The 14,430-nt window shown below is 42.5% G+C and overlaps 1 protein-coding gene across 1 annotated transcript in view; it reads right to left on the bottom strand.

Moving 5' to 3' along the window:
• Nucleotides 1-10,410, bottom strand: part of RIC8B (RIC8 guanine nucleotide exchange factor B) — a 45,925-nt gene extending 35,515 nt beyond the window's left edge. The window contains exons 1-2 of the mRNA XM_056846977.1: nucleotides 10,288-10,410; nucleotides 6,271-6,318 (exon numbers count right to left, since the gene is read on the bottom strand). Coding sequence (XP_056702955.1) covers nucleotides 6,271-6,318; nucleotides 10,288-10,365 — 126 coding nt within the window. The 5' untranslated portion in view covers nucleotides 10,366-10,410. The remainder of the gene's footprint in view (nucleotides 1-6,270; nucleotides 6,319-10,287) is intronic.
• Nucleotides 10,411-14,430: the final 4,020 nt, after the last annotated feature.

The following is a 14,430-nucleotide window of genomic DNA, read 5'->3' as shown; positions in this document are numbered from 1 at the left end:
ATCTCAACTTTAAGTAATAAGCTCAAATATGTTCAACAGTGCATCCAAACAATGGATAACTAGAAGACTGTAGAATAACACCCTGTTTCATAATGTGGTGGAAACCTAAAAGCAGCTTTCTATATATGGTCTGCATACCATAAATCATGGTATGTCATCATAAGTATATGTCTTAAAATAATCAACCTCAGGCACTCACCCTTCCTTTGTAAACAACTCAGGAATTGAAGACTTCCAGAGTTACCGGTGTCATAGTTATATCTCAGTCATAAACTATGGTTTCTTTCTTTCCTACAAACCAGGACTCTGTTGTGCTCCAAAATCCTGGTCTGTAACAAAGAAACAATCCACAGCTTGTGGTTCAAACACAACAGCAGACTAAGGTTTGCTATAAACCAGGAACACTAGAGATGGAACCTGGAGACTTGCAAGGCTTGTTGTTGTAATGACAATCATGGTTTGTTGTCGCATCTGAATGTAGTCAAATGTTTTATCTAACTACTTCAGAATACAAAGATACAGCTGGACTGTGTGGCCATCTTGCTCCCATATAGGCAGGCTCGGGAAAACGAAGACAAGTATCATAGTAGAATCTATAACTCTGCAATTTTTTTAAATTTAAAAATAGGCACAATTAGGAAGTACACAAGGAGTGGTAGAGCAAAGAAAAAAGTCAAATTAGCCAACCAGAATAAAAAAGGTCTTATATAGCTCATTGTGCAAGACCACTAGCAGCCCCCAGTACTTTGGCCTCATTGAGGATTATTTGCCAAAGTACACAATGTTCCTAGTCTCCCAAACAAATGATAATTGGCATCATGTCATGCGGCCTTCTCTTGGCTTGGTATAAGATTGTGTAGTTCATTATGTCTTTTGACCCAGGGCCGTCTCAATTTAAAATTCTCGGCTGATTTTAATTAAGCCCTCCATAGGGGGCTCATGAGATAGGCATGTTTTTTTTAATTTATTGAATTCAATCTAGTTCTACAGCTTTTCATTGGGCAAGATGATTATAATCAAATCAATGGGAAACCCTAGAATAAAGAAGCCCATAAATAAGCTGCTTTCCCCACTCTCTATAACTCACAGAAACTCTTGCATGGGCCAACAACATTCTTACTGTTGCCTGTCTAGAGTACAGAACAAGCGACCATCAGCTTGAGACTTAGCTGCAAGCAACCCTTGAAAACAGCAATTGCTGTTAATATTGATGGTGAATTGCCAAATCACCCAGGGAGGTGGGGGGTGGGTGGGCAAACCTACACTGGAGAAGAGATATGAAAGCTGCACAGTGTGGGGATGAGACAGAGTAAAAGGGCAGATCATGAAGGGTCCAGCCCACCACAACTAGTTAATTCATACTGGATGCCACAGGTTAAATTAAGCCAGGAACATTTTTAAAGAAAAAATATATTTTAAGCGTTCTCCTTACTATATCTATACCACAGAGTTTTATGTTGTCAAGCTATGATAACGGCGAAGAGAAACAAAGAATGTTTAAAGTTGGTGGTGGGAACTATCAGGGAATTCAGCAGCAAAGAAAAAGAATGATGTCAAATATCTTTTGTTGGCTGCTTCTAAGCAGCAATTAAGGATTTAACAGCAAACAGAATTTGAGCTGCCCTAATTTAAGTTTCAGGTAAATTCACTGGCAGTGCAATCCTAAACAGAATTACAGAGAGACACTGTCCTTCAGTGTTACTCCTCTGAAGATGCCTGCCACAGCTGCTGGCGAAACGTCAGGAAAGAAAATACCAAGTCCACGGTCACACAGCCCGGATAACCTACAAGAACCAAAGAATTACAGCCATTGGAGCACACTGACGTCAATGGACTTGGAAGGGTGCACTATTAGCAAATCAGCAAGTATGCATTTAGCAGGGAGAGACACTGACAAAGTATGTACTCCTTTGGCTCAGAGTACAAAATTCAGAAGCATGAAATACCCATCTTTCAAAGCAAGGCAAGTTTCCCAGTTGCTGAATTTCTCTCTGGTAAATCTGAACCACCAAAGAATTCCCCTGTCCCACCCTATTTCAAATTATCGTCCTTGCTGATTGGAAATGACATGGTGGAAGCAGGAAACAAACAAGGACTGTAAGAATTTTTCTTCCCTGCTGCTGTGTCACTCCAAAGGACTGCATGGATTTTGTTGATGAACACTATTAACAGGTCTTTCTGGAAGATTCACCCACTTCACCTGCAATAATATGTCACCACAGGAAGTTTTATTTCTTCTTTTTGTATTTGCTATTCCATTATTGCGACCTTATACCTTAAACACCCTAACAGAAGGTGATGCTGCCATGTTACCTACAGTGTAATAAAAAATATTGGCTGTCAAATGATGGGTTCAAATTACTGTTTTACAAGACACGCAAGAAATAATTTGGCACTCTGATTATCACGTGTCAGGATGATGAAATTACCCTACCCATCAAGTGTAGGAGGGAAGGGGAAGAGATCTACTGCGCCTCTCACCAATCACAATTGCCACAAAATATTTCTTTAGTGATCTTTCTCCTACTACAGTAGGAACAGATGTAAGAACTGCCTTCTTTCCCATGTTTCCAGAGCAGGGAATATCTGATTTATCCACTGGAAAAAATCCCAGGCAACTGAGATGATTTTCAAAACTAATCTCCCCCCCAACCCTGTGCAAGACTACTACATACACCAGATGCTAGTTCCCAGACACACATGGCAACTGCAAAAAGTAGTCACTATTTACCATTTTATCCCACTTTTGTAGAACTTCAAGCCACATTAGAACAAACAATTATCACTATAACACAATAGATGTGTTTAAAAATATATTTAGTTAAGTGTGTGTGTATACACACCCACACACACACACCTCCTCAATCTGAAGGCTTCTGTATTAGCCAAAATAAATTAAAACAATTCATCCCCAAACAGACATCCTTTATAAAAATATAAAACATAACCCAGCATCCAAGAATGGCTACCTACCGCGGAGGGAGAAGAAAAAATAAATCAACTGAAAGCTTGGATGAGCAAGAACGTTTTTATTTTGTGCCCAAAACTGCAATTCCAACATACTTTCTTAGGAATAAGGCACATTGAATAAACCAGAAAAGGAGTCTGAGTAGATCTGCTGCAGATAACTCTCTAAAGCTCCAAAGGATATGTGCCAGGAAAAAAAAGCTGTTGGGGTCCCACTACTGAGAAGCCCCTACTGGTAATCTACTAGAGCAGGGCCTTGGAAACTGATGCTGCGCAACATGTTTATATGGAAGCAAGCAGTCCCCTGGCTCCAGACCATTTAGGGCTTTAAGGTAATAACTGCTATGATTGGGGTTCCTGAACCCATGGCAAACTATTTATTTTCCCAAGAGGGGAGAGTCAGGAAAACAGGAACTGTGGTTAGGCCATTTGGGCCTACTTGCCAAAGGGGAACTGATGGATGGGAATAATAAAATTCCATCAGGGAAAGAGCACGGCTATGTGCCAAGGGACCCCATTGGCAGAGAACTGAGCAACTCCCACGAGGGGCAGGATTCCTAATTCTGGATTGGGGAGGTTCACCTTAGCAGGCAGAAGTGTTAAAAAGGTTACCTCTTCCTTTGTTCTGAGTTCAGACACCTCGTCCAGATGTCATGATTGGAATGTGTTTGCTCCATTGGAAGGTTACTAGCATAATGTAACTTAGTTGGATAGAGGTTTTCCTTTTATTTCTTTGATCTGTATTCCCTACTACGATGGCCATTTTCCACATAAGTGCGCTAGTCTAATAATTAGTAATAAAGCTTCTTTCCCACTTAAGAAAGCAGACTGTCTCTGAAATGCCACCCACACGCTAAGGGCATGCACCCACTGGGGGAGCTAAGGTAATTGGAAGCTTTGCCCTGTGTACTTGCTGAGAGGAAGCCTTACTAGCATACCCCAAGGTGCTGGTTACTGAGAGGGTGGGTTTTATATCTTGGGGTGGTGGCAAGAAGAGGAAACCTGATTTTACACACAGGCAAACATGCAATGTGCATGGGAGAACACACAGATCCAGGGCAGGATAACCAGTACTGAGAATTGGGCTAGGAAGTCAGTAAGCAGTTAACGTAGACTGGAAAGATGTCTGCACTGCCTGCCACTTATATTGCTGCAGCATTTTGTACCAACTGATGCTTCTGAACAGTGTTCAAAGGCAGCCCCACATAGAGCTCACTGCAAGAGTCCAGTTGGGATGTGGTTGAATCATGGATAATTGTGGCCTGTTCTTATCCCAGAAAGAATGCAGCTGGTGCACCAGCCATGCCACCTAGGAGAGACCCATTTATTTTTCCCTCCCTTCAAAAACTGGAAAATTACCCTTTGAGGGATTCTTCAAGCCCAGGTTGGAAGCATTATTAACCAATACTGCGCCAGTCTTGCCCAATCTTGATGTCAATCTTTATTCATGAAATGGTATAATAATTAATTCTGGGAATCTCTCTTAGGTTGCACCATTTAGTTCTTTGATCCAACCAAACCTAGAATGTGTCACTAATTCTGAAGCCTCAAATTATTTCAAGTGCCATACTACAAGCTGGGCATAACAATGAGGATCTGTGACTGAGCATAAAAAAGCAGCCATGGTGCTGGGCAAGGAGATGGTTAACACTTTATCCCAGTGTTGTTTTCCCAGTCAAAAGTACCATCTCCACAAAGCCTGCTTTGCCCCAGTAATGATACGTATCAGTCTTCTTTCCCTACCAGAGCTTAAAGCAGCCCATTTTTCAATCACAGAAATGGCATAGGGCAGTGGTATTCATCCACAGTGAGCCACATTCACAATTACCATCAACCAAAAGAGCCACATGACTACTATATATCCTGTGTGCTACAACACCAAACTAACATCCAGTAAGTATTAATTGTTACATATGTAACTATAACCTTTTTCAATTACCAGAGTATCTCTGAGCATGCAGGTTTGTCTCTCCCTACCCATGTTAAATGCTAGCCAGTCCTTGGCTATCTGGAGAGATGGGAAGGGTTTGCAAGTCAGACTTATGACTCACAGCAGAGTGCAAGCTTTCATGTTTTCAAGAACTCTTTATTAGGCTGCATGTTAAAAGATAATTGCTTCCCTGTGTTAGAAGTACCTGTCAAGTTAAACTCTGTTGTGTAAAGAGACAAGGTGGTTAGAACCTCTCTCTGTGCTAAGTGGAAAATATCTGCCAACCACAAGCCCCACTGGGAAATACCCTTGCCCACTTTTTTTAAAAACGGGGAAGATGCCACGTTGGAGAATGGTGCTCAGAAGAGCCACAGGCAGCATGTCAAAGAGCCACATGTCGCTCCGACACACCAAGTATCACTGGCTTAGGGGGAGAGTTAAATCCCTGTTTCCTGTGTCATAGTCCATGCCCATATTGTCAGCTGTCTTTTGCATCTTAATTACATATCAGGGACTCAATCTTGAATCCCTTAACATCACATACAGTTCTGTCCTTATATGGATTTATTTCTGAATGTTTATTTCAACAGCTTTCCAAACTATGCAATAAAAAGAGAAGTTATTTTACAAGCTAGAATTCTATTTTAACAGTTTCTAAGGAAACAGATAGGTCCTACTGACGTTATATCCCTGTACAGTATCATAAGTATGCACAAAAAATGTTACTTCAAATGCCTAGCATCTCCTGAACACATTCTATAGCCTGCAGTATCCACTTAGGTAGATGTCTCCATATTTTCTTTTTATGCCCTGCAATCATGACAAATGCACCCAAATCCATGTACATTCCAGTAGGTACACAAAGAAGGACAAAATGGGCCATGCAGTGAAGAGAAAATCCAAAAATTCACTGGAATTCCCATTTATTTATTGACTTAATATAGCCATGTATAAAGCTATGCTTTATACATTTCACTGTGTTCATCTATGTTATCTGGATAGTTTTCAATTAGAGTCATGTAAACAAAAAAAATCTGAAGGAATAACAAAAGCTAGTTTATTCTCAGGTTACGATTTGTTTTGGCTAAGTCAGAAGCTCTCCTTCATAACAGCTTTCCAAAAGAGTTCACTTTAAGGATGGTTTTAGTTTTATGGTGTAGCATATTATTAATTTTATTGAGTTTAACTTTCCTCACCCAAGAACCATTCTTTACAATGAATCCAAATAAATACCTCCTACTGGAACGGGACAGTCCCACTATAAAGGAAAGCAAGAAAAGCACACTACATGCCCCGTGTAAAAAGCACACATAACACCGCATCACGCAGAAATGAAAGAAAATAAGCACATGCTTTAACCTTAATACACTTACCTTTCTTTTCTCTTCATCAGAAGGCTCAAATTTGAAGGTGCTCCTATTCTAAAAAAACAAGAAGTTTTTTAAAAAGTGTCATTAGTTTTCTTAAACAAGCTTGCATGTGCTGTTTTGTCAGAGTAAGCTTTATGTCAGCATCTAAACCAAGTAGCAGAGTTAACTATGCAATCCAAAGGGGGGGGGAGTGGAGCAGCACAGGAGCTGGTGTGACCCCTATGCGTCTCCATGCCACTTGCGCCATGCAAAGCGGCATGGACACTGGCACAGGGTGACTTATGTTGGCCCCTAGGAACGGCGCAGTGGTGAGGGCCTCAGGCACTGGCGCTGCTTCCCCAGCAGCGTTGTCCCGGCATGAGAGTCCACGCCGGCATCTGGGGGGGAGTTTCCGAGGTGTTTCCAGGGGCGGAGCTTCCAAGGGCGTAAGTCAGCCTTCAAACCTCTTTCAGTCCAGGAACTCTCCTTTATGCTGCCATGGAGCTACACCAGTTAAATAGCTGTCGCAGCCCTGTGAAACTCCATGGAGGATTTTCACAGGAATTTGATTTTAAGGCTTTTTATTTCTATTTTTACCGGCCAGGAAGCTTCTCAGGAGGTGGCACAGCTGCACCATTCCCAGCTGTCACCTATCTTTCCCTCTCTTTGGATTGGGCTGCCCATCTATATGTCCTCCCATCTTAGGTATTTTTTTATTGTGTATTTCAGCAGGAACAACAATAAGCTGGCTTTTCATTTCTTGGCTGGAATAGGATTTTGAGGATTTCATTACAATTTATTTTGAAATTAGTCAGACTAGTAGTGTCTATTTATTTACTTCATTTATACCCTGTTTTTCACCCCAACAGGGACCCAAAGCAATTTGCCTCATTCTCCTTCCATTTTATCCTCACAACAACCCTATGAGGAAGGTTAGGGTGAGTACGACCAGCTTTTAGCAACCCTTCACCTTCCTATAAATTTGCTATTAAAGCAGTCATCCCCAGAGATGTTACCTTTGGTACTCTGAAATTATTACCCATAAAAATTGGCCAACTACTGTTTTGTCAAAATGTACTAGTCTTTTCTGCTCCAGCAAGGCAATTTTTATATACTTAAAAGGATATGCAGGTTTTGGAACTACCCTGATGCATTTAACCCACAATATCTGCATCCAGCATAGTGTCTTTAATAGACTCAATAGATAAAGCTCAGCAACATTAACACTGGTTAACTAGAGGCTATGCTGAGTTGCCATTCATGAAAGAATTTTGCTTAGTACATAATGTAGGACCAAATATTTCACTGGTATTGTTATGGAGCATGTGTAAGGATCTCGGTTCGGGAAATTATGCAATTGTCTTCACACCTTAAGGCCATCTCACACATTACACAGCATCATTCAATATGGATCTGCAGCCTATCCTGGCTTTCTCTGTACATCTTTTCAAACATCTATCAGTGCAGTCCTAAACTGGGTTACATTCTTCTTCTAAGTCCACTAAGTCTAAGGGCTTAATAAGATGTAACTTTGTTTATAATTGCACTGTAAAAGACGTATTGTGCAATGAGGGCCAATGACAGCCATGAAAGCAGCTGCGGAACATCAAGTACAATACAACGCTGAAGCTACAGCTCTATTCATTAGCCAAAGGCTGTTTCATCAATAGACCTACGCACACATGAAGTCTCTGCTGGATTGTAGCCTTACAAGTTAAAGAGCAAAAATGCCTTCAGATATACGATGTCAACATCTAGTATATAACCTCTGACACAAGCTGTAATAAACTGGAACAAGCTTTCGCTTTTTCACTTGTGGAAACCCTCTTTCCCCCTCTCACCATAAAAGGAGAAGGGAGGAAATTATAGGAAATCAGAAACAAAATAAACAAGATAGATACAACAATATTAAAGCTAAAACTAAAAACAGCCTTAATAAAACAAAAATAAAACTCCCTCCCCATGGAACACTGCCTACAAATGTCTAATCATGCTCTGTCACCATCTAGTCATTCTTGGCTCAAGTGTTAACTGAAGAGGATGGTGTGTCAGCAGTATATGTAAGGTGTATTCTCTGACCCAGAAGTAAATGGATATTCCTACTAAAATATTCAGTAATGGAAGAGTAGTTATATCAATAGTCTTCAAATACAATACAGGAGAAACACAACAGTTTAATTTTCATATAACCATCCTGCTGCTTTTCCTTTAGTGTGTTTATTGTTTCAATTAATATTTTAAATTTGACTGCAATCTACAGTGGAGGGATGAAACAGCAGAAGGTCAAGACATATATGTTTGAATGCAAACATTTTGAGATTGCTTTGTGGAAATACCATTATTTCTTAGCACCGGCTATAATCTGAATCTTGATCCTGACAGCTGGCTATGTAAGGATATGAGTGCATCAAGAAATATTTCAACCAGAGTGCAAACAGCTTCTTTTTAACCATCATCACAACATACTAGAAAGCAATGTAGATCAGTGGAACAGTGTTACCATAGCTGACACACTAGTAACTAAGCAACCAACCACCCTGTGGGCCAGCTGAAACTTCAAAAGGTAACCTTGTGTAAAGCATTCTACTCAAAGGATGTCAGGAACAAGGATGCTTAATAGGCCAATCTGCAACAGAGAGAAACAAACAGGGGTCTAATCTAGCAAATGTTAGGTTCTGCTTTCAGTTTGACAGGGCAAGAGAATACTGGAAAATCCTCCACCATTAGCATCTAGGATATGGTGGGAAGACTGGCTATTAGATACTCATTGCTTTCAAATATTTTTAATTTTAAAAAGCATTTCTTGCTCTGTACTGTACAAAGCATAACATATATCCCTTAGCCCCAGCCAATCAGATTCTGCTCCATAAAACAGAATAAGCCACTGCTGCACATATTTTCACTGCAGGAGCGAAATCCACTTAAAGTGCAAACATAGACTTTTATATGCTACTAATCTTAAACTAGTACAATAATGTACACACATATTCCAAACATATGTGTGTACATTATTGTACTAGTTAGTAGCATATAAAAGTCTATTTTTGCACTTTAAGTGGATTTCGCTCCTGCACTGATTTCCTAACCCCTTGATACTAGTGCAGTGGTGTCTATTTTCTTTGCACATATTTTCACAGCAGCCCCTCTTGAACAGTTTACGCATTTCAAAGATGCATTTGTTTTATTTTAGTATAGCTATACAAGATTAAAAAAAAGGTTATAGCCGTCTGCTTAAGTATCATATCAGGAAATAGCGAACAAGGGATCAAGGCCTGCTCTTGAGGAGAGAACAGCACACAGAGAAGAGCACTAAATATAAAGAAGTCACCGATTTGCAGGTAGTGATATACCCGGAGGAGTGGGAGATGAGGAAGGAAGAAAAGGGGCAGGTCCATGCAAAAGCAAAGAATAAGACGATGCCAAGGCTGCCCATCCGTATAGGAGGGCGAGGATATTGCAAGCTTTATAAGTAGGAACTGGACACAGAAGGAGGAAGCGGAGTGCTGAATGGGCAGGCAGTTAAAAGAGAAGGGAAGAACAACTGACCCTGCTTCTCCTCAGAGGGCCTTATTATAAGCCAGCACTGCAACCCTTCCTCCCACACCCAAATTCTTTCCAGTGATCCTACAATTCACCGGGTTCCCTTACAGCAGTGGTTCTCAACCCTTTTTTGCTCCACCCCCCCCTTTCACCATTGTTCAGAATATAATTAACCCCCGCCCAAGATAGCCTAATTCAAAAGGTGCATTCCAAATAATATGCATATATGCAGAATAGTGGTCCCAATCCCCCCAGGGGGAAATTCCCCCCTTGTTGAGTTCCTATGCCTTATACGTTTGAGGCAAAACAACCACAAAAAAGCTCCATGATGCACTAGCAGCCAACCTGAGAGCCCACCCGGTGCCAGTCGCCTGAAAGATAGCGGGGTGCTAAGGGGGGGGCGGGGCGTTAGAAGACTGAGCGAGCGCGCGCACCGAGAGCGTTCCAGGTGAGAGAGAACGGCCGTTAAAAAAGGGGGCGTGGCGAGCTGCTGTCATTTACCTGCTCGTTGAACCGGCTCAGGACGCGCTCAGCCTCGTCCCGCCCTCGAACCGCCGCCAGCGCGGCTTCCAACGCCATCCCTGAGCGAGGCGCGGGAAGGCGGCTCCCCGCCGGTCTGCGGCAGGTTCCCACTCGGACGAGGAACAATAACCCGCCGCCTCCCTTCCCCTGACCCTTCTACCTTTCACCTCGAATGACGCCACGGCGGGCGCAGTCACCAGGCCCCCAGAGGGCGGGCATGCTAGCTCCGATTGGCCGGCAGGAGGTTGACGAGAAGGGTATGTCGCTTCCCATTGGTTTGGCTCTGTTTACCTCAGGCGGGCGTTGCGGGGGAAATAGGCGTGGTGGCTGTTGGGAAAGACTACATTTCCCAGTTGGGTTAGGAGCCGCTTCTGTGCGCTGAGGCATGCTTTGATGCGCGCAATGCAGTCTGGGGCTTGTTGTCTTTCTGCGGACCAGGGGCGTTTGCGCTGCCGGTTGTCGGGTTGTTTTGCCCAGCCGGAATATTGTTCTCGGCGTGATTTCCAGGCGTCGTTCGTGGCCGATGGGCTGCTTGATCGGGCCTGTTGGCATGTTGCGAAAGGAAATTGTAGCATTGGAAAGCCGCACACGGCGTACTGTAGTTAGTAGGGAGGGGAGCCTAACACAATAACAGTAATAATTTATTTATGTGCTGTCCTCCCCTGCCAAAGCTGAGCTCAGGGCGGGTTACAGGAGGATAAAACTCACAAACAATACAATAATATAGAACACTAAACCACATAATACGTTAAAATGCAGAATAATATTATAACATTGTAAAAATATGGCGCCTGCTAATTTAATCCAGCAGCTAGATTTATCTGTACATAAACAAGTGGCACCAAGATCTGCAGAATTTTATTCTACCGTCAGCTTTCATGGACATTTTCAATTTCCAAATCTGTGTCAGAGTTTTGTCCTTTCCTTTTAAAGATCCTTTAGAAGTTTCCATTTCCATCTAAAATCTGAACCTGCAACTTCTTTGGAACAGGAGAGGCGGCAGAATGGAGATTTCTTACTTACTCTTGGCTATCCCAGGGTGAATTTGGACCCAAGGAAAAGCAACCTCATTTATACACATGTGTGTTTAGTGTTCACACATGTCTGAGTGCACAGGCTAACAGGAGTTTCTTGGTGAAGATTTACAGAAAATTCGTGCTGGCTTGATGTGAACCATTTGTGAGAATAAAAAGTGGGATCTTACTGCGCTTTCTGCTCTTCTGTGGTTCAGGATCTTTGACGGTGCCACATTGCAGCCTTGGATGGATCTCATTTGCAGGAGTACCACAAACAAGAAAAAGGATATTCGTTGGTGAAAGGTTTGAAAGGCATCTTGTGAAAAGAATGGCACAGCAACAGCTTTTCTATGGCTGCTTTGGACTCCAGACACAGTGTAGAGGCCATAGTTTTCTTCAGTGAAGTATCAACATTTTCTGAGAAGGCAGTAGAGATTAGCAGGCAGGCAAGGCCAAAGCCGTAGCTACACTGGTTGTAGGGAAAATCCTTGTAATATAGCTATATGATATCTGTTGCTAGGACACTTTAAAATTTCTCTGCAGTGTGTACACAGTGATCTTCTGAGAATGGGTTCTCTGGCATTGGTGCTTGCCTTATAACCTGCCTTACCCGTGTAGAATACCTGGAGATACACTGTGTAAGTGTGTTTGTGGCAATCACTGCAGTATTTTGGAATGGATTTGCCCAATAAATAGGTAAGGATAACCTATCCCTCTCCTGAAAGACATAAGCAAGTAGAAGCTGGAAGTAAGATACAGGGAGACCTAAGAAAGTCTGCAAATATTGTATGTATTACTCTGATTAGAATTAGACTTGTTGTTGAATATACTGATTTTTTAATTATCTGTTAGAATTGATACTGTTTGTTCAAGGAGTCCCTGTACTTAAAATTATTTTAAATCAACCAGTAAGACCATGCTAGCAGCCAACCGATCTGCAGGTAGCAAAAAAGGGAGGCAGGGAGGCCCCTTCCATTGTCTTGAATCATTTGTGCTTTATCCTGTTTGTGCTACATACCTTAAAATTTCAGTTGACAAATAAAGATGGCTTGAAAATAAAAGCCTTTCTCTGTCTCTGGATAACTGTTCATTGTAGCCAGTGAGGATAAAATAAACAATGCGTCTAATCTATAGGAAGATCTGACTTAACTGTGAGGTATCCTCTCAACAGACCTTAAATGTTAGGAAATGGCTCTGCCTAAGCACCTACAAGAGTTTGAAAGAGGTGACACTTCCCCTGGCTGAAGGGAGGGAACTGGGTGGGGGTGGGAGTATGGGGGGAAGTATAGTTGAGAATCTGAAAGAGAAAGAGGCAGGCAAGTAGACACTGCTGTAAATTAACTGGAGCACCTTGATACATGATCTCTCTCTGGGGTTTGATGTTCAGTAGCAGCAAAAAGACGTGTGTTCTGCATCAAATCCAGCCTGAACGCTCCCTAGAAATGACTAAACGGAGACTCGTACTTTGGTCACATTATGAGAAGACAAGAGTCACTGGAAAAGACAATAATGCTAGGGAAAGTTGAAGGTGGAAGGAAAAGAGGAAGACCCAACATGAGATGAATTGACTCCATCAAGGGAGCACTGCCCCTCAGCTTGCAATACTTGAGCAAAGCTGTTAATGACAATGTTTTGAAACTCATTAATTCATAGGGTCAGCATAAGTTGAAAGTTGATGGCACGTAACACACAGCCCATTCCTGAGAAATGCAGCAGCTGGGGATGGCGTGGCCTTGGTGGCGTTGCAGTTCCTCCAAAGAGTTTTCGCTGCTGCAGCAGGAGGAAAAAAGGGGTATTTTAAAATAAAAATTAGGAAAAGGAAGGGAAAGCCCCATTGAAAAAAGCAATGCTGCACCAACAAAAAGGTAGTGCATCACAGCCATTGCTTAAGGGGGTGTACCTGGACTGAAAGGGATTAGGAAGCTGCCTAATGGCAGCTCCACCACCACCACCCGGAACGCCCCAGGAACACCTTCCATGATGCCGGCGCTAGGAATTGCGCTGGGAGGATGCCAGTGGGAGGCTGAGCTGGCGTCCGAGGGCTGCGCTGCCGCCGCAGTCCAAAGGGGCAGCTTAAGTGCCCCTATGCTGGCTTCCATGCCAGTTTAGACGGCGCAAGTGACATGGACGCCGGCATAAGGGTCACACCGCCTCTTAAGCCTATTCGGCCCCCAGCCTCAGAAGTGGATTAACATACACACAGTAGGGTTTTAGTGCAGCCCTGTCTTTTTGCTTCCATTTGCTAAATGTACTACAAAAACAGTATCAGTCTCCAGTGTTCTCTTCCACAAGAAACCAACCCAGGTAAGTGCTATCCCCTGTAATTTCTCACTTCTCAGGAGTACATGGTACTATGTTTTTGCACTAGCAATGGATCCCCCCACCCCCATTATGACTGGATCTGTAGTCTCTGGGAAACTTATCAACCATTGCCTTCATCAAACAAGGGTGGCAAAAAATTTCCACGTACCAAAAACATATGCTAAGAGCTGTTGCTTTCTCCTGTGTCCCATCTGGTCTTTAAAATCCCACTTTTCAGTTTCTTGAATATCCTGGGAACTCTGCTTGAACTATCCAAAGGTGCATTTGGTTCAAGAACTACAGTTTGGTCATTCTTGCTGTATATACCATTATAGCCAAAAGAAATATAGGAACAAATTAGAAGATGCTTTCTAAACGTAGAAACAATTTGATTTCTGAAGGCTGAAGATTTCAAAGCTGAGACTTCATTTCAAAGGAAGTCTAGCCTTGATAGGATTCCACACTTATTCAACAGCGGCTGCTTCCATTTCTCTGGGAGGGACTCAGTAAGCTTGAAGAGCTTATTCATTTCTCTCTCTGATGTTTGACTGCATGACTGAACACACCTTGAGGTCACAATGCTGGGAAACTACCATTGAAGCGAGGGGTGGAACTTTCTGGAACAACCAAAATGCTTAGCTAAGAAATCTATGTTTAAAATTAAAATAAAACCTTGTGGGGGGGGAACTTCTGGTGGTGCTTTAAAACCTGACCCACAGCGCAGTGGTTTCAAATGGGTTGGTCTTTCTCCAGTCTGTTGAATCGGTTGCTGACTTAGCTGGCAAGCATTCATCAGTGGTACATT

This window comes from Euleptes europaea, chromosome 3 (assembly GCF_029931775.1).
Source record: "Euleptes europaea isolate rEulEur1 chromosome 3, rEulEur1.hap1, whole genome shotgun sequence".
Taxonomy (NCBI): domain Eukaryota; kingdom Metazoa; phylum Chordata; class Lepidosauria; order Squamata; family Sphaerodactylidae; genus Euleptes; species Euleptes europaea.
The sequence above is the reverse complement of the archived record's forward strand: the minus strand, read 5'-3'. Positions and strand labels throughout refer to the sequence as shown.